A 25,103-nucleotide genomic window follows, 5' to 3' on the forward strand; every position below is an offset into this window, starting at 1 on the left:
TGCTGTGCAGCAGCACAACCATGACCTGAGAAGCCTCCTGGGGCATGAAACAAGCATGCTTCTACGCACACAAAACCTGAAGGAGCAAATGCAGCATCTGCCCTATGACCTGAGGTGGTGAGGCTGAGAAGGGCAGACACTGAACTGGTCTAAGCATTTTAGGGCAGCAACCTGGCATAACCGCTGCTGTCTAGTTGTCACTTATGTGGGTTCTTAGCAGCCTGATCAACACCAGAAGAGCAGCAACAGCACCAAGAGGTCTCACCAGTGAATTACACAGCACCTACTCCATTCCATAACACAACAGGAATTTATAGACAGTGGTCACATTACGGTGACAGCATAACAAAAATTTTTTGCATCCTTTGGGTAGGAGAACTGAAAGAGTAAGAAAAATTTCATTAGCAACAACCTTTAGTAAAAAGCTGATTGAGCACAATTCTCCTCACATTCATTACTTCGAAGTAACCAAGAATGAACATTTTGAATGTAAGAATCAACTAAGACTGGTGTTCGATCACTTGTTTAATTCCAGAGAAGTTCAGGGTGGCACCACAAAAGGAAATTCTCATCTCTGTTCCTTGTGCTGGCACTAGCACTCACGTGGCCAGCCTTGTTACGGAGCTGATCAGCTGGAAGAGTTTCTGAGGATGTTAGTGTTCCCTGGGATCAGTCCCCACTCCCTCTTGTTCAGTTAGCACTGTCGTTAACGCTGATACAAGGATCCAAGGACACAGCTGAACAGAGGAAGGGGACAGCTCACACCACATCAACTTGCAGGAATAATGAATACTACACCCTTAATTATGATCGTATTTAACACAACTACATTAAGTAGTGGTTACAGTGCCAGTTACAAATGGTACTTCTGCAAAAGGCAAAACGTTGTTGAATCACAGATCTGCATGCTAAATGTTGAAGAAGTGCTCAGTCAGTTAAGCCCTTAGGCAGGCTTCTGTCCTCATCTTAAAAGGAATGTAATTCTTAATACACGAGGCAACTGCTTCTTCTGATATTTTAAATGTAGGTTGTTGTTTATTTATTATCAATTAGTAGCTAAAGAAGTCATACCACAACCGTGTATAGAGAATGCACATTCCAACAGAGTATTTGAACCTTTACTTAGAAATCATTTATTTTAGTTTTTGTTTGTTTGTTTGCTGAAGAGAGTTTTAGATTCAGACTGTTTGTAAAAATCAGTTTGGGGTACTTCTTGGTATATCATGTACCTGAACCTTCTTGTTTCCCTCCTCATCCACAAAGAATTTTACCATTTGTCTTGATGTGTTTGTCAGAAAAACAAAGAACTCTTCCCATGTTACGGGGAACATTTCCCTTTTCACTACTTGTACTGGTGAAGCTACAAAATTAAAACACAATTCCCAAACAATCCAAGCAAAATGTTAGAGAAAGATGTTTTATCTGGTATCAACATTAATAACTTATAATAATAATAATTAAAAAAAAAAAAAGAATGTAAAAAGCAGTCAAGTTCCACAATACTAATTATTAATGCTAGGAAGTGGTATTTGGATTATTTATTTATTTTATATCACCTCTTGTTGTAAATTCCCACTGTTAACAGGTTGACTTCTAGTCAAGGTAATAAAGCATTCAGGAGTAGACAAAGCTCCTATTTTGAGAAAATATACAAAAATCACTATTATTATATTAGAATCTCTGTTGTATGTATATACAAAATAATTACCTCAGCATTTGGTTCAGACAGTGCTGTTTTAAGTCACGGAATCAACTATTTGATCCAAGAGAGTCAGTGCTAGAAATGGATTCCTAGAAAGCCATCTCCAAGTTGGAATTGTAAAGTACGAGAAAGGAAAGCTATTAACCTAAACAGAACAGAATTAAACAATGCTAACTTCCCTGCATCGTCCTATTAAATTACTACTACTGGTTAGTGAAGAAACCACATTCAGAACATAAAAGGCAGCAATGTTCATTCACATTATTTTCCCTGTTCCCTTCAAAAACTTCCAAAAGAGCAGATGGTTTTCTCAGGACTTTCAGAAGTCCATTTAGACATTCACCGGGTCCAATTTCAAAAAGCCAGCAGCAATGACTTTCTGTTACAACTCAGGAGGAGTTTAAACCTGTTTCCTGAGAAGAAGCAAACTACAGCTTGTGAGCTCCAGGTCATCCAGTTCATTATACACCGTAGCCTTCCCATATTCAAAGGTAACCCATGTTCTGTAAGCAAGAATAACCTAAGTAATTTCATTCCTAACTTTAGTGAGTAGTAATCTAAAGTAATCTCAAGTAATATTTTGAAAAGTTTGTTGGCTGTTGGAAAGGTGCCTGAAAGCAGCACCTGTATAAGTACTTCAGACTCTTTATCTCTGTTTGTCATCTGGCAAATCTGACTCAAGAAAGAGACAACATCGCATGGCTGCAATCATTTCAATATTCAACCATGCACAACAAGTGCTGTACGCTTCCCCGCCTTCCCACCAGTCCCTCAGTTGTGGAAGAGCTGCTCAGAATCTATGAGGTTCAAACACAGCCAGTTCTTTCCCATCATACAGCTCCTGCAGTTGGTTTGACTCATATTTTATGGAGGGTTTTTCAATCTGCACTCCAGGCTCCAGAGCATTCTGTCCAATGATTTTAAGATTTACAATTTTTATTTTCCAGGTATTTCCCCGGATCGGACAGCTAATGAGTCCAAAAATTTGTTCAAAGATGCCCAAACAAACGTTGCCTCTATGTACCGTACCAGCCACCGCTACTAGTACTAAGCCATGCCGAGACATGACACATTTCAGTCCATCAGAATTCAGATTGGGGTTGAACAGAAGATATTCTTCTTTCACTAATGAGAGCAGACGAAGGCTCACCATTTCTGCACCAACATATTCTTCCATGTTTTTTTCTAACGTGTTGTAACAGAACTTCAGTTTGGCATCCTCCCAGAAATGCTGTGGTCCCCATTTTTCTTCAGATTTAACTCCCAAAGGATGTTGAGAATTCAGGAGTTCAAAGAACCATTGGCAGAATTCTTCTCCTAGATAATGAACATCATCTTGTGGTGACTTCGACCTCTTTTCATGACTCTGCAATCAAGAACATTTTTTCTTAGAATATTTAGTCTTAACATGTGAGTTCATCAGTTAGAATAGCCTAAAATTCATTTAATTCTTCTCTTAAACATTCTTTGTCTCCTTCAAATGTTCTGAGATGGAAAGGAAAAAAAAAAATGCAGTAAAATCTCATTGTATTTTAAAGATCATAATTACCTAACAACTAGAGAATCGGGGTAGGTTCTCTGAAATTCAGTTAGAACAGTCCTTCAGTTTTGTCTTGGTCTGCAATTTATAATCTAAGAAGGAAATCCTGGTTCTCCCCCTTTGGCAGGGGAAGTATTTTTAAAAAATTTCTGTGAGACCCGAGTTCTCACACCACGAGAAAAATCTTCTGCGTAAAAAGTACACTGGCCTTCCTGTTTCCAAAAGAAGTTACAGAAAAAGAAGGATACAGAGCCATGCTTAAAAGTTAATCTCATATTAAAGGATACCAATTCAATATAAAGTGCCTATAAATTAGGAAATACACCTTTTTTTTTTTTTCCCTCCTTTATCTTGCCTTCGGTCTCTTCTTTTTTCCTACCTTTTAAGCTTGCAAATTGTGGCGTTCTCTGCACCTTCCTACAGCTGATAAGAACAAAAAGTACTTACATGGAAATCACCTTTTGAATCAGCCACCTAACACCTGAAACTGACAGAATACTTCTGATTCGTGGGGTATTTCAACCATGACGGCACAATACGCTAAGAAAATATGCAATCGATACATTCCAGAACTTTCTCACCAGATCATGTGCCTGAATTTAGCATTTACTGTATGGCAGTAAAATTACTGAAATCATCCAAAAGATGACATTTGTAGCCTTCAGCATATACAAGAAGACCGGAAGTCAACCAAGAGTGATAGGTAAAAAAATTTTAAAGCCAAATGCATGGCAAATATCATAAACAAGTATCAGTTAGCAACCAATGATCATGTTAATCATCAATGATCATGTCAATGATCATCCATATAAAAGAGGGTTGCAAATCAGTCCAAGAGTTATATCAATAAATATGCACTGCATTATGTATTTTTTAAACACTATTATGGATCAAGCTAAAAAAAGTCTACTCCTTGCAGTCCTTCCTGGTATTTCTACAGCCCCATGTAGAGGAACAGCAAAAATTAGGCATAAACTGTCAGGAAACTAATCGCTTTGCAATTAAATATTTAAGAAAGGTTTTTAAGTCAGTTATAAAAACATATTTGGTTGAGAAGACACTTCTCTCCAAAGGAAGTGTCACTGTAACAAAGGCAGGAATCAGGTGCTCAAGTACAGTCTTGTTGGTCCATTTAATTCCTACATATAAGTAGTTCACCTATCCTCTGTTTTTTGCTTCTTTGTTTGTTTACAATAGCAATCATTTTTTACTTAAGAAAAATCACTCGAACTTTCCAGTGTAAAGACACATGCCCTCCAATTGTAAGGTGAAAAGATTTTTGAACAAAAACTAAATGTACAGTTGTTCTGATCAAAACCTGTTCCTAGAATTAAGTATGAAAAGTTTGGAGACTTCTCTACAGAAATTCTGTAGTTGTTAAAAAGCAAACTTTAATTCCTAATTCTGTTATGTAGCTTCCTGCTACCTGTGTCTTCAAAATGGTGAAGACCACATGAATTAAGAGAAAACAAAGTAAGATGTATATGATAGGTAAAGTAGCTGAATTTAAACAATTATTTAATTTAATTTTAATTTAGTAAATTAAAAAGAATTTAAAACAGCTGTCTTTAAGTACTTACTTAGGAGAATTTAATTTGCTTACCTTCAATCACAAAACTTCACCATTGGTGAGTAATTGGAAAGTGTTCTTGCAAGAGCATTTTTTTTCCAAACATGCCCACAAAATATTGTTTTAAAAGCAATTCTCAGCTAAAACATAATTTTAATCAGTTAATCCCTGAGAGAGAGAGAGCTGCATTAAATTATCAGCAGCTACAGAGCTCCAGCAGTCCAGCTGGTGGGGCTGTTGCCCATTATGTCTCTGGTATACAATAGCTGAAAGAGCAAGGCTATTTAGAACTTCATGGTAAAGATCCAGGAATAATAGAATGCTCAGAGTTCATTACACCACAGCAATCTTGCTGCATGTCATTATTTTGAGCCTCAAAATAACCTGTAATAGCCCAAACATACTTAGTTTCACAACATTAAGTGTTACTAAGATCAAGTAAAAAATGACATGGAACTGGCGCTATTACGGGCTTCACATTTCAATGACATGAAAATCCTCAAAAATTTATTCTGCGCCCTATTAACTGCAAGACATCAGGAGCAGAGCTTACAGACAGAGCTATTTTGATTGCACTGTCTCTAGAAACAGACCAAGGGCCCTTCCAAAAAAGCCGTTTTCTCTCTGTTCCCTCCCCCACAGCATTTTAGACCCCACTGACAGACCTTTCACCCAACAATCTACTCTAGTGTCTCTTTGCTCCGCACTGGGATGTGCCCCGCTGATAGTACTGCCAAAACCTGGTGTGACTGGGTGAAGACTGAAAACCCTAGGCCCATCGTCAAATTTCTGACAACATCCACCACACTGAAAATTAGTGAGGGACTATGCAGGGCTTTTACCATTTTACCATTTTTTACCATTTTACCATTTTTTACCACTTACATTGTTTTCAGTTGTCCTCAAATCCAAAGAATTACCTGTCAATACTCCCTATTCCAGTACAATTTAAAAATTATAAGTGTGAAGACTTCACATGGAGTTCAAATGCATTAATATGCTTTGCAAGATGGAGCAGAAGACTCTGCTCTGCAAGCTATGTGCTTGCACAGACACCATTAAATAGTGTAATTAAACAAAAATAAACAAGAAAAGAGATTCAGCATCTTCATAAAACACACATGAAGAGCCTCCTTCTGGACATAGGTTAGAACATTTACACTAGTTATTCTGCAAAAGCCAAGCTGAGCATCCACGGCTCTTTCAGAAAGTAGCACTCACCTCTGTGTGTGTTTTTCTCTCCCCTGACTCTGAGCCGTTTGATGGGAGCTTCCCGTCCCAGTACTGCTTTACATAAGCAATGAGTTGATGTTTCTCAGAGGAAGGAGGCACTGCAATTCCCTGTACTGCCAAATACTTAAAAATTGTTTCTCGATAGACTTTTCTTCGTTTCAGAAGTTCTTCTACACTTTGGCTGTAAACCAAAATGGCACTAATGGCTTCTGCAAGTGAAGAAAACAAAGTTAACACTTACTTTTCTCATCAATAAACTACAAACCTCTGCTATTTCTTATGCTCCTGACCAGCACTCCTAACAAAACACAACCCTAAGTGAAATGCAATTGATTATAAATTCATTTGTAAACTGAAATGTGAAATAACTAGATATAAGTCACATTAGACACAGTAAATAAACACCTGAAGCCTTGCAAACATGTTTAAGAACAAGTGGTGTTTTTACTGAAGAGCTAGCTACCTTATAATCTCTATTACCAGAATCAAGGATTGTTTGGAACCCCATGTTATCTGAGTTTGATGAAAAGGATGCAGTTTTTTCTTCCAAATGAAATTATGAATATTCCTTAAGTATGTTGAGATTTTCAAGCTCTGTAGAAACTCCAAGTGCCTCCAGAAGTATAAGGATTCTTGCACACAATGCATTTCACCCATAATTCCACAGACACAACTAGTCCTCCTTCCAAATTTAGTTGATCTGATTGTAACATGAAACTATTTTGGCCTTCCAGCTGCCATGCAGCAACTTCACTAGCGGAAGCTAAGTTTAATTTCATTCTCCATTTGAAGAGCTCTGGAATATTTTACATTAAGCCTGTCTTCTACCTGTCTTCTTGAAGGCAGGACTACACAAAGAAAGAACAAACAGACAAATCTTTTGTTGCTCTGCTGCATATGGAATTTGAATCTTAATTTCTGCATCAAATGGGTAGTTCGGTGATCCGGCCAGAAAACATTGCTATTTTGAAGAATGTGCCAGTATTCAAATGTTCCCTGAGAACAGAAATTTGTCAGAAATGCAGAAAGATAACCTCTGATTACTCACACACTAAACAACAATTCCAGTACCATAAGTTCACAGTTTTTTAGATAAGGCAGCATTGTTTGTGAAAAGGAGGTTCCCTCTGGGCTCCAGAGGATTGATGGAAATGAAATCCAATCTCTTCTACCTCTGTACTAGTCATATTTCTAATCCCAGGTTCATAAGAAACATCATACTCAGTAACACAATGACAGAGCACTGCAATGGGACTTTCAGAAATATCCAGCTGTGATATTCCACAGCAAAGTTAGGAAGACAAGCTGAAATTCAATTTTAAGGCAGTTGTGGCAACCAGTTCTCACCAAAACTGAGGTGAGACAATTATCATCACATATATTAAAACTGCATAAATGTGAAAAGGCCATGAGCTTAAGTACGAAATTATTTCGACTTTTATTTTACCCTATAACCACTACAATAGTAGATAAAACGTGAGAAAAAAAAATGCAGGCATATGAACTTTTGAAAAAAACATGCCCGACAAACCGTACTGGTTTGAGTTATACTGAGAAATAAACACACGCAAGGTTTTTGGGCGAGCTCGTTACAGGGCAACGCACTGCGCAGCCCTCAGCCGAGCACACAGAGGTTTCACTTTCACGAATGAGACCTGAACACCAGGCTCCGAGGCGCACCCAGACCAGGCGGGGCCGGGCCCGAAGCGGCCGGCCGGAGAGGGGCTGGGGGCTGAGGGCCGCCACCCGCCGGCGCCCAGCTCCCCCCCCACACACCGCCCCCGGCCCGGGGAGGGGCTGCGGCACCTTGGCGGCTCTCCGGGTGGACCAGGCGGTTGGTGATGGTGTCCGTCAGCGCCAGCAGCTCCTCGGTGCCGAGCAGCTCGAGCAGCTGGCGGCACCCGGCCTGCTCCCGCTCGCTCAGCCCCGCCGCGGCCATGGCTCGGCCCGGCCCGGCCCGTACCAGGCCCAGCCGCCGCCGCCGCCCGGCTCGGGCCCTTAGAGACGGCGGGCCCTAGCGACGGCCGCTTCCGGTACGGCGCCCCACGCGGTCCCCCAGCGCCGCCCCGGCCGCCGGCCGCAAGGCGCCGGGGGGAAACGACGGCTGGCACTTGAGTTCCGCCCGGCGGCACCCGTTAACTCCTTCCTGCCCAAATAGCACCGTGCCCAAGGCAATAAAACAAAATCTAGTAACAGCTAGTACGCTAACAGACGCGGCAAGGAATTTATATACATGGTATATACGTTCCCATTTCGATAAACATTTCGCCTGCAATGTGCACTTGCCACTGGATTTGAGAACCCTCGCCCTTATGCCAAACTGGCAAAGACTGTGTCAAGATTAGACAACATAGAGAATTAAACCAAGTTTGCAGTCAAGGTTACAAAGAAGTCACCATTTTGCGGAGGGCAGTCATAATCTGAGATCAAAACCCACAAGGAATTTACGGGACAGTGAATAATAAACAAGCCAGCGTTTGCAGAGGACAGTTCTGAACTTTTCCGAAAATGAAGAAAAAGTGATTAGGCTGCCTTTATCTTTGGACTACAGCATTCAATGAAGGAGACAACAGAGCAACAGAAAGGCGTGCATCACACCAGAAGTTACCATCCCCATTAGCAGCAGCGTTACCAGACGCAAACAAGCTCACGAACAGCAGCAGCTGAGGCTCAGCTCTCCACACTCACAGCGAGCAGCCTTCCCAAGAGGCACTTGGTGCACATAGCACAGAGTTGCTGAAGGATTTTAAGCATTTGATGATGGAGAAAAACAGACAACTAGAAGCAGAGATCTTTGCACTGGCACAACAGCTGAGGGGGAAACCCTCCCCAGCAGCATTCTGAAGCCGCTGTCTACCAAGAGAGAATGTTCTCCCCTCAACACCATAAAAAAATAAAATAATAATAAAATAAAATGAACACTGGTCCACAGCTTTCTTTGACCACCACCAATTTCCCTTGCAAGCTTTAATATATTCCTTCCATGCTTTACTACTTCTATCTGTCATGCCAACCTTACACTATTCTCTACATGCACATGAACACACGCTAAGTGGGTGACCCCTCTCCCACCAGGTCGGAAACTTCAAAAACCACCCCTCCTTCCCGGAGCTCACAGGCCAATTACTCAACAGGCTACCATTTGCCTATGCATTCTGATTGATTCCCTCTGTCAGAGTACATCATGCAGACAATGCACAATGCCAGTAAATTACTTATATGCATTAGTTAAATCCTGTTCCTAATGAACTTGGTGACTAAATAAACAAACCTTTTTGAAGGTAATCAGGCCCAGTCAATTACAAGAAGTGGGTTACCTAGTGTCTTATAAGGTTCAACCACTGATTGAAGCTTTTTCTGCAGCAACATGCATTTCAGACTGATGACCAAAACCCCCTCATCCTCTCCCTCACACAGACACGCTTCTCTCTTCAGCAACTACCGGTTCTAAAGAACTTGTAATACTGTGACTTCTTGAAGACTTTTAAATAAATAGTGACTTAGAGGTTCCAATCTTCATAGAACCAATAGTCTATTTTAATTTCCTTGGTCATCTTTGATATTGCTGGATATTCTTGAATAGACTTAAGTCTATTAAAATCTCAATACCTGCACACTTGGAACATTGAGACTTGGCAGCTTCAAAGAAGTGATAAGCAATTACACACACATTACACAACAACTTCAAAACATTGCAGCAGTATTTCCAGAGTGATTCCCCAAAGGACAAGATCAATTTCTATCAACAACAAAGACAATGTTTTATTGAACAAACCTATGTACAGTACAAAAAAGTTTTTAAAATGAAACACTACTGTTGATTTATTGCAGTTTGATGGCTCAGTTTTAATTTGTACTCTTATATAAAATGCAAAGTAAAATAATTTAACATTCAACAAGGAAGCACAAATTTCCTTTCTTGCTGAACCTGTAACAGCTTTTACAAATTAACAGAGTCCCAAAATGCATATGCTGCATTTAATCAGAAAGGTGTTATACAGTACCAAATAAATTAAGAAAATAGTAACACTACCACCCTCTTTGAGTCTTTTGTCCATACCACTGGTGTTAAACAACAGAAGAAATGAGTACAGCTGAACCTTCAATGTGATATTAAAAATCACAAAGTTTAATGTTATAAATTATCCAAACTATACAATTTATATAGTTTCAATGAATATGGCTAAATAACCAAAGTACCAGTGACCTTTCCCCCACAGATATGACCACTTTCAATTTTTATTTTTTCCATGAAAGGTGCCTACAAAGCGGCAACTCTTTGAAAATTTGAACTGGCATGATCTCTGCAGTGAACTAATCATGTTAGAATAGACAATCTTAAAAGGAAAGTTTAAATCCAAGTTAAAGCCACCTGAAGGCACATTATTAAAACATAATTATCAGCAATGAAATGCACAAACTTTGATCCAGCAAAGCTCCCATGTTGATGTGTAACTTCAGGTGACTTTACGGAATTTGCATGCTTACATTACACACGTACTTCAGTGTTCATTGAATCAAAGTGATATAACCTGATGAATTATTTCCCATTATATCACAATGCTTAATGCCTGGGGCAAAACCTTTCAATTCTGGACTTGGAACCTTTTTTCAGCCCTAAAAGTTGCAGGCTTAGTTAATAGGATACTCAACATCCTAAAGAATGCTAAGAAAGCATGTAGAATTATCCCACACACATTTAAAATATCTTTCTGCTCCTAATTAAAGTTGCTTTATATCAAAAGTATCTGAGAATACCAACAGGTATTCAAGAACAGTTTAAAGAAAATACAGTGTTTTTTGAAGTGAAATCATTACTGAAAATAAAAGTGTTACAACCCATTTCCTACTTCAAATCAATTTAACATATTTCTTTTGATAGGTGTTAGGTGACCTAATACTCACCTATGTTAGAACTCAGTTTTCAGATCTCTCAAGTGTGTATTCTGAACACGTGCTATAAACAAATGGTGGTGTCCAAGAAAAGCATTTTTGAACAAAAATGAGTTTAATACAGGTACAAAAAATTATGGTCACAGTTTATGCATGTACATAGATGCATTTATCTATACACTTTAAACCAAAAGAAAAAAACACAAGTCTTAATCATGTTTTTAAAGCATCTTCAAATACATGGAGCTCCAGGAAAAGGTAAAAAGCACCAAAGATTAAAGGTACACTTAAAAGACTTTACACAAACATTTGTCATACCTTATTCAATGAGTTCTCAGATTTTTAAAGCCATAATACTTTATAATTGTCTTATTTTTTTTTCCAAATATACCTAAGCAAATTTAACTGATTAGCAATGTTAAGCAAAGAAAGGGGAACCTAGGAACATTCAGGATGGTAATTGGGTCCTTAAAAACTTATTGGTAATTTGAAGCAAGAAAAATGTGAAAGTGCATTTGGTTGAGACGGTCCCCCTTACATTGAAAAATTTTTAATGTATTTATATATGTAAATATTTATATATAGTGTGTATGTAATACATATGAATGATGCATTTAAATCACTTTTCTGCAACTGCGAAAAAAATTCTTTGGTGCCTCAAATGTCATAAAGATCTCCCAAAGTGGGCCAGCCATTGGTATTAATGTAATGTACACATACCTGTGATCATAATTTTATAACCTTTTATGTTAATCCAACTCAAAATTAAGGCAAAAAATTTCTACAATTTAGAAAAAGTGTGATTTTGAATTTGCATTTTTATGTCTCAGGAGAGGAAAGGGAAGCAGAATTAATGCAAATATCTGCAATTTCACAGAGAATTATTAGCAGAGGCATTACTGAACTATTAAGTTCCAGAACTATTTAACAGCCTATTTTACGACGAAACCCTTAGGTTTACAAATATGAGCCATTGCTACAATGAACAGATCTTGTTTACGCCTTGATTTTTTTTTAGTTTTATTTTGAATTTTTGTGTATCTGTTGATTTAAGCAAGTTGATCATCCTCCTACGCCATCCATACATTGAGATGAACTAGTCAGTAAGCATACCAGCTGAGCAGGAACAGTTGGTCTTCGCTGTCCTACATTTCTGTGATGACTCCATCCGTACATACCATTTTTCATCATCGGACTTTGTGGCTATAATCACATGAAAATTTTCTCCTAATGACACATAACAGGATCTCAAACTTTTTATGGTGGCAAGGCAGAATAAGACAGTTATTAGAGGATAAATTACTACAGTAATTAAACAATGTGCATGTTTGCCACAACTCTTGGGCATGAAAATCAAAAACTACAACAGCATCTTTTTGGTTTCCAACCATCCTGTCTCTTCTATAGATCTCATTGAAAGACTCAAATTTGTTATCTTCACAACATCTTTCTGATTGTTTTTATGAACAGTCAGTTGTTGGATAAAGTGCTTAACATTGAAGTAAGTCCTTCACTAACTTCTGGGAAAGCTTATCTTTTCAAGAGATGCTGCCAGATAGGGTTGTACTATGTCTTAAGGCTCAGTTGATAGGTTTTCTCCCTCCCTTTAGACAGTAAATAATTTGTTACAGCACTGAGCTGTGACCAGCCAACATTATGTAATACCACGCATGTGGAAACAGGCTCTTCCAGGTCTATCCTAACTTGACATGCATGCTCTGATTTTGTCTGTCTTCATTACCTCCCCTTTATTATAAAATAAGCCTTCTGAAGTTCCTTTCAATCATACCAACAGCTGAAAGGACCTCTGCATTTGTATAAAATCAATTTAACTCTGTCCCGTAGTGCACATCTACCCCCCTGCACATTATGCATTTTTGTCTGCTTCTGGTAATATCCACACAACTTTTGCAGGTCCTGCTTGTATTAGTCTTCCTGCACCTAAAACCAATGTTTTACAGGACATTCAATGTGTACTGTAACCATAGCCCTGGAAAGGGGCTTCTCTGGCATGCATCTGATTTCCACTGTGCAGGACTCACTAAGTAACACATCAATGCACTTTTTCCTTGCATGCTCTGTACTTCAAGATTTTTTGATGTTTTGTTATTTATTGTTGTTGGTTTTGATATGAGAGCTTTCCATCCATCTTAGATTTCTTTCTACATTCCTCCTTTGGATTCTGAGTACAAGTTTATTTAATAAAGTTCCACTGATTTTAGCATATGATGGAATCACATACTCATACTCTGAAAAAAAAACAGCGTTTGGTTTCCATATAAATTTCTTATAGGTTTCATCATAAAGTGACACCATCTTGAAAGATTTCTTCCAAGCTGTGTGGATGGACTGCCTTTAATCACACTTTTTTTTTTTTTTTTTTTTTAACTACAGCAGCTTAAAGAACCAGCTGTTTTGGTTTCCATAAGGCAATTAATACCTCTGCTTTCTCTGCCTGCTCAGCTGTATGCATTGTTTTCTTTACACCTTTGTGCTAGAAAGACTGTGCCGCGAAGCTCCAATTATGCATTTGAAATGGATGTGGCTTTTTGGATAACTGGTACTTTGGGGATTCCGTAGCAACCTTTCTGGACTCAAAAACTGCAGAGCTCCTATTATTCCTCTGTGAGTTCTGTCTAGAAAATGTGCTTTGTCTTTATCAAGGTCAGGTTTTTCTTTAGTAATTTGAGACTGCTTTATGATTTAAGGCCAACTGGGAAACGAACTGCTGCTTCTCTATGTAGTGTTCTTACACCACTCCTTGTTTGATACATTTTCCCACAATGTGAATCAGGCACCTGTGAAATAAAATGCATAGGTTAGTCTTCTTTTGATTCCCCATATAAATCTTTCTTCCTTATGGAACATGGCTCACATGTTCCAACATGTAGTTTCTAACACACAAAGACAGACATGCTGAAATACTCCTCTCTGTTTTATAAGATTTTTTTCCCCTTAGAGCCGCCCACCAATTTTCACCACCTCTTGCTTATTCTCAACAGCATGTCTACTTTGAACTTACAAGTTGGTGTAATATTGTGTTCCAATGCTTAGGTACCTATTGATTTCAGTGATGTTCCCCTCTTTAAACTGTAGCATACTGCAATTGCTCAGAAGTTTTGTCAGAAGTCCTATCAGTTTGTCTGTTTTCAAGGACCACTACCTGGTCAGTATTTGCCTCCAAACAAACCAACCAACCCACCCATCCACCCAGAAGGACTGTAAGACTTACTTTCATCATCTGAATCGAATCCAAAGAGCGTCTGACACTTCTTTTGTGCAAGGTGAGCCTCAAGTGCTTCTGAATTACAGTAGATGGTCAAGCAGTTGCCACATCTAAATCTTTCTGTTGATTTGCTACAAAATTTGTCTTGTTCAGAGTGAGCATCTACTTTATCAGTCAAAATTTTTCTACGTTTTGGCATACTAATGTATCGTTCATCAAGGTAACTTGGAGGCAAGGGTCTAACATATGGTTTTGTTAAGATGACACCATATGAAGTATTCTCTGTCGTCTGATTTGGTTTAGAAGGTAATTGTGAGGCAGCAGCATTATTCTGTGGTATATCGTGACAGTTCTGTAAAACAGGTAACACCAACCCATTCTCTGTCCTTGTTTCATCTGACACTCTGTCCAAAGGTGTTTCTGATGACTTTGATGATGTCTGATCTGGGTCGCTGTGCCCATTGACTAGTTGGTCACTGACAGCATTACAGTTCTCCGGATTTGGCTGTAACACAGGTGTCTTTTGGTCTATCGAAACTGTAGCACTCCCCTCAGATGAACTTTCATTTCCATTCTGAATTACATTGTTTGCTTTTTTCTCTACACTTTGAATATACGTCTTTGGTTCTGTCGAATCCTTCCTTGACTTCCAAGTTGGAATTGGTAAATCTACAGTTTCTTTTTCATTAGTGGATTCGTCATCATCTTGGTAACTACAAAGTTCTGAAGGGTCATCTGAAGAATCTTTTTCACTTGCATCTTCTGAGCATTCTGGACTTTTATTTAAATAATGCTGAGCCTCATGTTCATACAGCAAAGGGAGCTCCTCAAACAGCTCACAGCACTCTGCAAAGTTACACTGAGCTTTAAAAACATTATGACTTTTTGTATGCTCTGCAAGCTCAGTTGACAGCTTAAATCTCTGATTACAATTAAAGTGTAAACAAAAGTAAACATTTGGATACACATGTCTCTTCAGGTGGTCTATAAAATGTTGGGAATCTGCAAATTTTCTCTGACAGAACCGACATTTTCCTTTATTCCATTTCATTATATGTTGCTGCACCTTCAAATCAGTTGGATGAGCTTTTCTTGCGTGTTTATTGAGGAATCTTATCTTTTTAAACACTCTAGCACAACCATTAGCAGGGCACTTAAAGCTTCCTTCTTGATCCATAGCATCAATGTCTTTTTGAGGACAGAAAGCTCCATTCACTTTATGTAGAATAGGTGACTCTTTACTGGAGCTCTCATCATCTTCAGGCAAACTTTCTGTACTTAAAGCATCAGGAATATTATTAAAGCAGCTGTCACAACTACTGTTTTCAGTAACATCATCCTGGTCACTTAGGTGGTTTTCTACTGCATCAAATACTTGTTCAGCATTCTCCTCCTCTGCAACTGCACTTGGAGCTACTGCCATCTCCGGTTCCTCTTCTTTAGAACCACCAGAACTCCCATTTTCAAGAGAGAGAGAAACATCAGAACATTCTAGTTCGTTTAAAACAGGGGCCTGCTGATCAGCCTCAAGAACTGCAGCAAGATGCTGCCTTTCTATCTTTCTGACATGATTCTTTAAGTGCTTCAGCATGAGTCCCTTTTGCCTGAACTTTCTGGTGCAAAGTACACAGGAAAAACTGCCCTTTTTTTGGTGAGCTTGTGCATGTCTCACAATGTGATCGCCAACGAACTCCTTGTTGCATATCACACAGCGGTGGCTTGGTACAGTATTATCCAACATTTTAGATGCCTCAAGAGCTTCATGGTTCTTTTTGGCATTACCTTTGGAGTGGGCTTCAGAGAGGTCTTCAGAGTCAAGCTCCCCATTGCTTACATCTGCTGGACAAACCTGCTCCTCACTCAGAGCCCTGTACTCCGTTAGCTTCTCTACATTTGCAGTAGAGTTTTCCAGTGTACTTTCACTTAAGCCAACAAAGGCTTTATCCCCCAATAATGCTAAACAATTCTGCTTGATCATCAAGAAATTCCAAAACTCAGGATCAAAAAACAAACCTTTTTTCAAAATTGGAAGCAATTCAAAACGTACACGGTTTTGAACAGAACTAGTGCATTCATTGTATTCTTCATCTGCACATTTATATAAATGTTCAACAGTGTAGTAAGATTCCAAGGTGCGTTCAAGAAAAAAGATCGAAAGCGCACAGATCCTGAGGATCTCCAAGTCATTTGGCAAAAAGTGAGCAATTGCTTTGTAAATAAGACTTTTCATACTGGGATCTTCACGGAGGTCCAACTGCAGGGCGCATCCACATATCTCAACGCAAATCTGAAGCCCATCCTCACCAACCTGCAGAAAGGAAATCATAGTATGCAGTACTGTATAAAGTTCCTTTCCTTACAGGATTACAGAAGTCTACAGCTTGAAAGTCAAAAAAAATCTAAGGGTGGGAGGGGGGGCTGACAAGCTAGTATAAACAGTGCCCCAACATCAATATCCCATGTATTTATATTTGTCTACTTACAAAATACTTAGGAGTTCAGAAAGCATGATACTTGTAAACATTATTTGAAGTCACGTGCATTTTAAAACAACGCTTAAACAATGAAGGACAGTATCTTCTTATCTGCACATTAACTAGGTTGTTTCACACTACAATTCTACAGTTACTCTCCATTCTGTCCCTGCTTTAATTTATTTAACTTGCATTGGAGAAAAATAAAAGCCACAAAATATTGCTCTTGATATTCAACAATTACCACCAAGAAAACCATAACAACCCATGGCCAAGCATTTTAACAAGCCTCAATTTTCAGAATTGACGAGCTCCATTTCCCTCTCTTGAACTTACATTTTTAAGTTCTTGAACTTACATTTGGGAGGGATGTTCAGAAACATGCTGCCCAACATATGGCAGATTAAAGAAAGAAGAGTTTCAGGGAAGCGTACGAATAATTAGAATCTACCTACATTTAAATGTGTGTTATAGTGGGTTATTAAATAGAATTTTATCACTGAGATGCAAATACAAATAAGATGCAACTCTTCCTAAAGCTACTATATCAAGTTATTCATGTTACCAGGAGCGTTTTAGAATACATACTGAGATTAAAACCTTGAACAACAGCAGATCAGAACTGCAGAACAGCACCCTTAACAAAATAATTTCTGATTAGTTTACCCAAATATTTAGGGTGCAGAATAGGGAAAAGCTCTGTTCAACCAGGCCAATAATAAAAAGCAACATTTGCTTGCAATCAGCCAGCACTCCTGAACGCAACGGATCACATATTACATTATCCACAGTTGCTCATGAAGTAAGACTAACACGTTACATTGAAATATAGCACATTGGTTTGAAGCAAACTGCCATCTTAGACTAGCTCTTCCTTTATGTTACATAAATCACTTTTTCACATCTGGTTACAACTGGTGGAAAGATTCAGAACTTTTAACAAGAGTGAGAAGCAGATGGAAAACACAGATATTAAAAAATTCCTAGTTCCATAAGGAGCCTGGCTTAAAACAAACAGACAAGAAATCTTTCGCATTTACTCATTTCTTAGCCGTTTCCCCACTTGTTTCCCTACAGGATGACATTGCTCAAATTTTCTGCAGCTAGAAGGAAAAACTTACTCAACAAAAATTCAGTCAAATAAGTCATAGAAATGCACTACAGTTCAAGGACAACCATAGTATCAACACATATTCTAGAACCTGACAAAGCTTTTTAATTTTATGTCTTTCCCTGCTCCCTTGACTTTCTACAAGAAGTGGCCATTACACAATAAAAACATCATTTCTCTTCACTTTTATTAGTAACAAAAAGATGGAAGGGAAGAGGTTAAAAAAAAAAAAAAAAGAAAGAAAACAGAACAAAACTTACTTCATCCTTAATGACTTTCATGAAAGGAAAAATTACTCTGACATTTGTAGCAATTCTTAAAAGCTGGTAGCACTGGTCGACAAATACTTGTTTTGAGGGGTTAGATTTAAGCTGTAGTTTACTCCAAATGAAGATCAGGTCCCTATAAGTACAGAACAAAGTATTTTGATTAAGCTGAGTTTTAAAGAACTCAATCACTAAGCATGTACAAAGAACAATGCATATTCTGCAACTAAACTCATATTTGAGGGCTTGTAAGCGATCTAATTAACAAAATAATTGTACACAACGTGCACAATGGAAAATGCAACTTAATCACTTTGTTAAAGCATTCAGGGTATCTTCTATCACTGAGCCTATTAAATATGCAACAACATATTAATGTACTCTGTTTAGTATCAGAGAACTGCATAATAAAATCAGACACTACACCACGCAGCTCTTCACACCACCGGCAGCAAACATCAGGCTGAAGAGCAAGCTCTAGACATACTCCAAATCTGTTTTGGGATTAAGTAACTTTAACAGTGAGGAACCCTTCTGGAAAAGACGTGCTAGATGTGGAATACAGGAGCGTTGTAAAAACCTAGTCTCCAATATGGTCTGCTGACAGAAAGTATTTTTATCCAGTTATACATACTACAACATAATTTTATTTTCTGATTACTGTCATCATCGAACTTTCTAGCCCACAGCAGTTATATCAAAGTATCAGGCTCTACTGCTTTTCATACATCTGTATCACTCAAGTTTTCAAACTGACATAAGGGAATGTAAGAATAGATTGCTAGATTCCTGCAGCAGAGCTTGTACACAGACAATGTGTTTAGTCTATAAAATACTGCTGATTGAAATCTACTGTCTGTAGAAAGCTCTACGCTCTTGAATTCAGAGACCTTACCAGGCAACAGATCTAATCTTTAGTTATTTGCCACCCCATCAAAGATTTTACACAGGAGTCAATGAGGTTAAGACCAGGCAAAAATCCCATTATAACATGACAATGAAAACCAGAGACTAACTAACTTTCATCTTCTGAAGGAAGACAATTGTTTTCCTTCCACCAGCCTCCTCCCTCAGGAAAAGCAAATAGATACTGACAAAATACTTGGCTGATATTCAAGAGCCCCTAGTCTGTGCCAGATATAAATCTTACACACTTTGTGAAATTAAGCTTGTCCTAGCGCGGTCAACGCCTGCATGAAGAGAAGTAACAGAACTGACTATGACAGAACACCAACCTCACTTTTATGTTTAGGACAGCTCCATTTCTGCTTGACATTAAGTGCTAATTGAGCCAGACATGAAATCTCAATGGTTTTCTTCCATTCAGAACCCAAGAAAACTGAATTTGAAAGAAAGATCATGCTTAAACAGCATAAACACTGCAAAACAAGTTCTACTGACAAAAATAGTCCTACAGGCTTGCTAGGGATACAAACTGCTCACCTCTTCCTTTACCAGGCTGATAATCTATCTTCTTGATATCTCTTTGCAAGTTTTCCACATAAGTTTTAAAAGAGTTAGAGTCTTTGTGGACCAAACCATTCATAAAAATTCAGTTAAAGTCACAACTTACAGTACAAAAAGAAAGAAAAGAACACTTTTGTTAAGGATGCTGTTTAGTAATGCAACTCAAACTCACTGCTTATTAACATTAAACTGAATAGCAGATGCTGCTCATCTTTCCTCTGCTTTGTCTCATACCATTTTAGACAAGCCATCTCAACACTAATCCTGGGGAAAACTCAAAGTTACTTTTATGATAGATAAGTGGTTTAAGTGTCATGCAATTTGCTCAGACAATGTGAGGGCTGGCAAAGAAAGAGCTGAAAAAGAAATGGAGCAAACTGAAAGAAGGAGCAGCTCCATGGGTGAACATTTGTCATTACATCAGTTCAACTAGACCCCGATGTCAAATATTTTAGGTCTATTCCTCCACATAGACATGAAGCCGCCTTCTCAGGCACATTTCTGACTTTCATATTTATTAATTGTTATGTAAAGCATTCCTAAACTGCTGATTGGACTCCATTTCTATGTCTGACCACACTACAAATGATATTCAAGATTGACTCAGATAGTTTGATAGCCATTTCCTTGAGCATTGAGTATATACTTTACTGAAACGTACATGCTGAATGCTGTTACCCAAATCACTAAAACTACCTAAAGGCCAAAGACCGATTGAACGTGTCCAAAGGAATTCCTTGACTTAATGAACGAACAGTAATCGCTTGAAAACAGCCAAAACATCATTTAAAGACTGCCTGACAGAGAAGGCAAGCCATTCTTCTACGGTTGTTCCATTAAAATTCTGTCTTCCTGGGGAGAGATCATTTCTTGATACTACAAAGTCTTCAATCATGTCATTATGGACTTATTTCTGACCAGTAACTTTGTACACAAATATTTCTAACAAGACCAAGTACAACTTTTTTTTTTGTTAGCAGTTTATCTATCAGCAGGCTTTCACTTCAGAAAAATAATTCAGATCATCTGAATCTGGAAAACTGTAGCGTTTTATGACAGATCTGCTTGAAGTCCATCTTCCTCAGAAATCGTAAAATGGTTTCAGCTTGAAGACCTAATTCATACAGGCTTCTTCACAGAAATACCTCCCATTTACAGCTTTCTAATCTGTTTTGGTTATCTTAACTTTGCTAGTAGTGTCTGCTGCTGGAACTCTAAGATCATCAGTTCCAAACAAGGCAACATGACTTATGCTGTGCTGAAGACATAAAAATCTTCTCTGGGGAAAACACGTTATGGGTTAACTTCACTCCTACTTTTTACAAAACTTGAACAGTGGTACAGTCATATTTAATTGCTACACAAGCTTTGTCCTGGCTTACATTACCTATTAAAGATCATCCATACTTCTCTTGTAGGCTATATAATCAATATGGCTCAACGTATGTAAAGAACTCAAGTGCTATTCTAGCTACTTAGACATAACTGCTCTAAACTCTTTTAAAGATCAACAATTTTTATACTTTGAAGATTAAAATAGTATAAGATATGGAAATTCTTTTCTTGATAAACAGGTACCAAACAGTACTTCAGTCTCTTCTGGTTAGCAATTTCACTGTTGACACCTGCTTTACCGGAACATAAGGGCAGACATCTTGTTTCAAAATGGCTGGAAATCAACTGGGCACGAACAAGGTTAACATGTATCTTATTACAACAGAAGGTGAAAAGCAAGTCTAATACCAATATGTACAGTGCCATTTCTTAAAAGACTGAACCCCTGAAACTGAAAACATTAACTGTAACTAACTAACACTAACTGTAACTAATAGGTTACATTCACAAATTTCCTAACAAGCATCAACTCCAGAGATGTAGCATTTGGGAAGGAATCAGCAAAATTGGATTACATTATAACACTTGTCAGTTGGCTCAGAAAAGCTATGTATCTGTTTTGGTTCAACTTGGTCTCATGGGGATAGTAATGGCCACCTTTTCTTTTTTGGAACAACTCAGTGAAAAATGCCACAGAATAACTAGGTTTTGCAAATAAATCATGTTAAAATTTAGATTGCTATAATTGAGATTTCTGAAGGTTGATTCAATGCAATCAACTACTTGTCCAATAGTTAACGTAAATGTTATTTCATTAATAAAACTTTGTTTCAGCATGTCTGATCTTCATTACTTTCTCTAGAAAAAGAGAGATGTCTCACTACAGTTTCCTTAAATCTGTAAACAGTGAAATACTTGTATAGATTCTAGACTCCATGTTAAAGCTAGCTATACAGATCAATCATTTGATCTCAGTTGATTGAAAAACTTCAGATCTTTGCTAAGCCTTTCTGCTTCAACTACATAATCAGAGAAATTAATCATACTTTAATCAAGATATGCAGACGTTACTTCAGGTTAAGAAATTATACAGGCTAAATGTAAGCATTACCTTCCACAGACATTTTTCAGTTCTGGCAATGATGAAATTTGTTTTGACACCTCTTCAGAACATGCTTATTAGCCACAAAAGTGTCCAACTATCAAGCTGATTCAGTGTATACAAAGACATTGTTAAACCTTTTTATTCTTAATCCTTTCCCAGAAGACTCTGAATTACTTCATAAACAGAGTCACAGTATGAAAGTTTGCATAATTTCGGAAATATATGTTCTTTTTAGACACATTTGTGACATAATAAAGTTTGGTTATTATAAACAGCGTGATCTAACTAGGTGGACAAGGAAATAACTGCATTGCAAGAGCCTACACATTACATACTGTTACACTTTGCTAATAATAAATGCCATATTTACAGGTATTTATTCACAGCCTAGTGTATCTAAAGGCTCACTCTTCCATTACTTGGAAGCAGTTAACTAGGGTTAGGTACCATGTAGAACACCACTGTACAGGACTGTGCGAAAAGGCAACAGGCAAAACAGATGTACTAGGAACGCTTACAAGTCATGTATAATCTGTTTTTTAAACTTAAACTACATCTCAAAGTCAGATGAATTTCATTTTGGCATTAAGCATTTCTTATCTGCTAAGCTGCTTCACCATAAATAAAGTATTTACCATATACAATACATGTCCCCATTTTGGAGCTGTGGGACTAGGAACGATTCACATAGTTGTAAGGCTAAGGTAGTCTTCCCTTCTTTTTCAGTGTTGCAGATGATCTCAATTCCACTCTTGCAATCAGTCCTCAACAAGTGCTATACAATTAAAATAAAATCAATTTAGATAAATTTGCTAATACAAATAAAAAACCTATCAGACCTCACTATATTAAAGAAACCACTGCAAACTTCAGAAACTTATTATTTCTTTAGAACAGCTTTTGTGTAGGTCTGCAAATAGAGACTTTGGAAAGATTTAAAGCTCTTTTAGATTCTGAGAATAATTAGTCAGAATAATTGTCTGAGTAATTAAAAGACTACACAAAAGCCTTTTTTTGAATTACAATACTTCATTCTTATAACAAAGTTAGGAAAAGTATTTTCTCCAGTAAGTGCTATCAGTGGTAAAAGTAGGACCACATTTAGACAGAGGGTGTCATTTTACATACTGTGGCAACATTAAAGATATTTTAAAACTGACAAAACTATCATCTATAAAACACTGGACCAACATCAAGTAGGCTCAAGTGTTTTTGATCCAATAGTAGTCAACTGCGAAGTAACAGTCAGTAAACTCAAGTTAAAAAATTTTAATGACTTAAGTTACTTTGGGAATATATCTGTAAGTAAACCTGACCAAAATAATTTCATTCAGGTCAACAAGATTTGTAGGCACTTACATTTATCTTTTCAGAGCTTAAGCCCGCACTAAATTAAGCAATACCAATGTAGTTGCCTGATTTTACGTTGACGACGTTTGCTTCTACAAAAATAAAGAGTTCAATATGCTCCTCTCAACAATTTGTACACAACAAGTACCACTTCATTAAAAAAATGTATACTGACAATACCTCCTGGAATAGCTGATCTTCTAATGGTGACATATAAAGACAGGTGAAAAGAGCTTGATGGAAATACAGATCTTTACTGATATCTGGATGATTTATGCAAGATTTGATAAGAGCCATTGCCTCAGGGATGCGTTCACAGGCAATAAGGTATCTGGCACGTAGTTCAAAGAACAGTGGATTTTCAGAGCTTAAATATTTGTTAACTGTACAGAAAAGAAAGATTTAAAGGCAATTAGAATATGAAGTCCAAACACCAAATATATTTAAATTTAATGTTGTTTTAAACAGTGCTATGTCAATAAATAATATAAAAAGGCTCTGCTAAAGAAGCTATCAAATATTTAAGTAAATGCCATCATCAAGAATCCGTCCTTTTACTCTGAAATCATTTTTCTTATAACAGTAGTTTATGTCAGTAATTTGTTTGTTTGTTGATCAACACAAGGTGCTGCAAAGGATTAGTGAAAATACATACAACTCAGAAGCAAATACGAACATTTCCAAGAAAAAAAAAAAATCCTTCCTTTCTCAGCACTGGAATCTAGATGATTGTCTGAACTACAGGACCTACATCACTTCCAATACTGTAACTAGAAATATTTAAAACAACTCAGGATATTCTTACACATTGAAATGGAAGAGCTTGGAGTGGGGAAAAAGTTACCTGCAATTCACAAGCTGTTGCTTTAAATATCTTTGAACACTTCTGTTTTTGCTTGGAGAAGTGGAATATATATACTGTTCCTTCCTCTAAAAATAATACTGGGCATTTCCCCCCCACACACACACACCTAAACGACTAGATACCCTTAAATATTAGCCTAGCTTGCTGGAAGTTCATTTTTTCCTATCTAGAAGCTAAGTATTTAAATGAAATAATTTCAGCTGAAAGAAACACTCAATACTACACATATTAGCCATTCAAAAATAATGAAATATGTCATCTTCTAGATGACATATATTACAGATGACAAATACAGATTTTAAAAGATTACACAGATTCTAGCATCTTTTATCATTACAAGCTGAAGTGTCACTTGAATCTACAAAATTCTATAATGCTGCTTTTATTTTGAGAACTGTTTGTATCTTTTCAAGTAAACGCACTTTGAGGTCTTAATAGTGCATTAATGTTTATGTAATATCTTGGACACTATGGCCCAATATGCCTCTTGTATTCTCCACAACTCCTGTGAGATAGAGGAGTATTCCAAAAAGACAATTTTAGTGCATAGCTTGTAGTACAAGCTATGTAATACTACTGTTTTCCTGAAATCAAGTATTACTTGTGTGACAAGCTTTCATTTAAACTTTAAGTTCCCATTTGAAAGTCATTCTTTATGTTCAGAAACAGCATTTTCTCTGCCATCTGTATTTCATGAAAGCAAGTGAACATTTCAAGTGCATTACTGAAAGTGATACAAGGTTTTAGATCAGATTCATTAGTACATTTATCTTAAGTTCTAACTTAATTGAAGATTTAATTCCCACTATCCATTAGCACTTTGGGGTACAAGCATAGTAAAGGTGAAGATGGAAAAGAAAAGACTGTGTCTAACAATGGTCACTGAACTGCAGCAAACAGTAATCATATAGAATAATCCTTAAGGCCATGTAAACACCTCTCCTTACATTTGAGTTAATATACTTC

At 37.5% G+C, this 25,103-nt stretch overlaps 2 protein-coding genes across 3 annotated transcripts in view; both read right to left on the bottom strand.

Moving 5' to 3' along the window:
- Positions 1-1,562: 1,562 nt before the first annotated feature.
- On the bottom strand, positions 1,563-8,036 carry LOC311222125 (uncharacterized protein C3orf38 homolog). The gene is made up of 3 exons (XM_084306255.1): positions 7,852-8,036; positions 6,034-6,254; positions 1,563-3,068 (listed from the first exon to the last, which is right to left on the bottom strand). The coding sequence occupies exons 1-3, from the start codon at positions 7,982-7,984 to the stop codon at positions 2,493-2,495; spliced, it is 930 nt and encodes a 309-aa protein (XP_084162381.1). The 5' UTR covers positions 7,985-8,036; the 3' UTR covers positions 1,563-2,492.
- A 1,764-nt stretch (positions 8,037-9,800) lies between these two features.
- Positions 9,801-25,103, bottom strand: part of ZNF654 (zinc finger protein 654) — a 35,613-nt gene continuing 20,310 nt past the window's right edge. For both annotated transcript variants that reach the window (XM_084300156.1, XM_084300157.1), the window contains 5 exons: positions 23,453-23,655; positions 22,558-22,697; positions 18,010-18,151; positions 14,171-16,472; positions 9,801-13,736 (listed from right to left, as the gene is read on the bottom strand). In XM_084300156.1, coding sequence (XP_084156282.1) covers positions 13,729-13,736; positions 14,171-16,472; positions 18,010-18,151; positions 22,558-22,697; positions 23,453-23,655 — 2,795 coding nt within the window. In that variant the 3' untranslated portion in view covers positions 9,801-13,728. The remainder of the gene's footprint in view (positions 13,737-14,170; positions 16,473-18,009; positions 18,152-22,557; positions 22,698-23,452; positions 23,656-25,103) is intronic.

The sequence above is a fragment of the Netta rufina genome (genome assembly GCF_964035555.1).
Source record: "Netta rufina genome assembly, chromosome: 1".
NCBI classification, from domain to species: domain Eukaryota; kingdom Metazoa; phylum Chordata; class Aves; order Anseriformes; family Anatidae; genus Netta; species Netta rufina.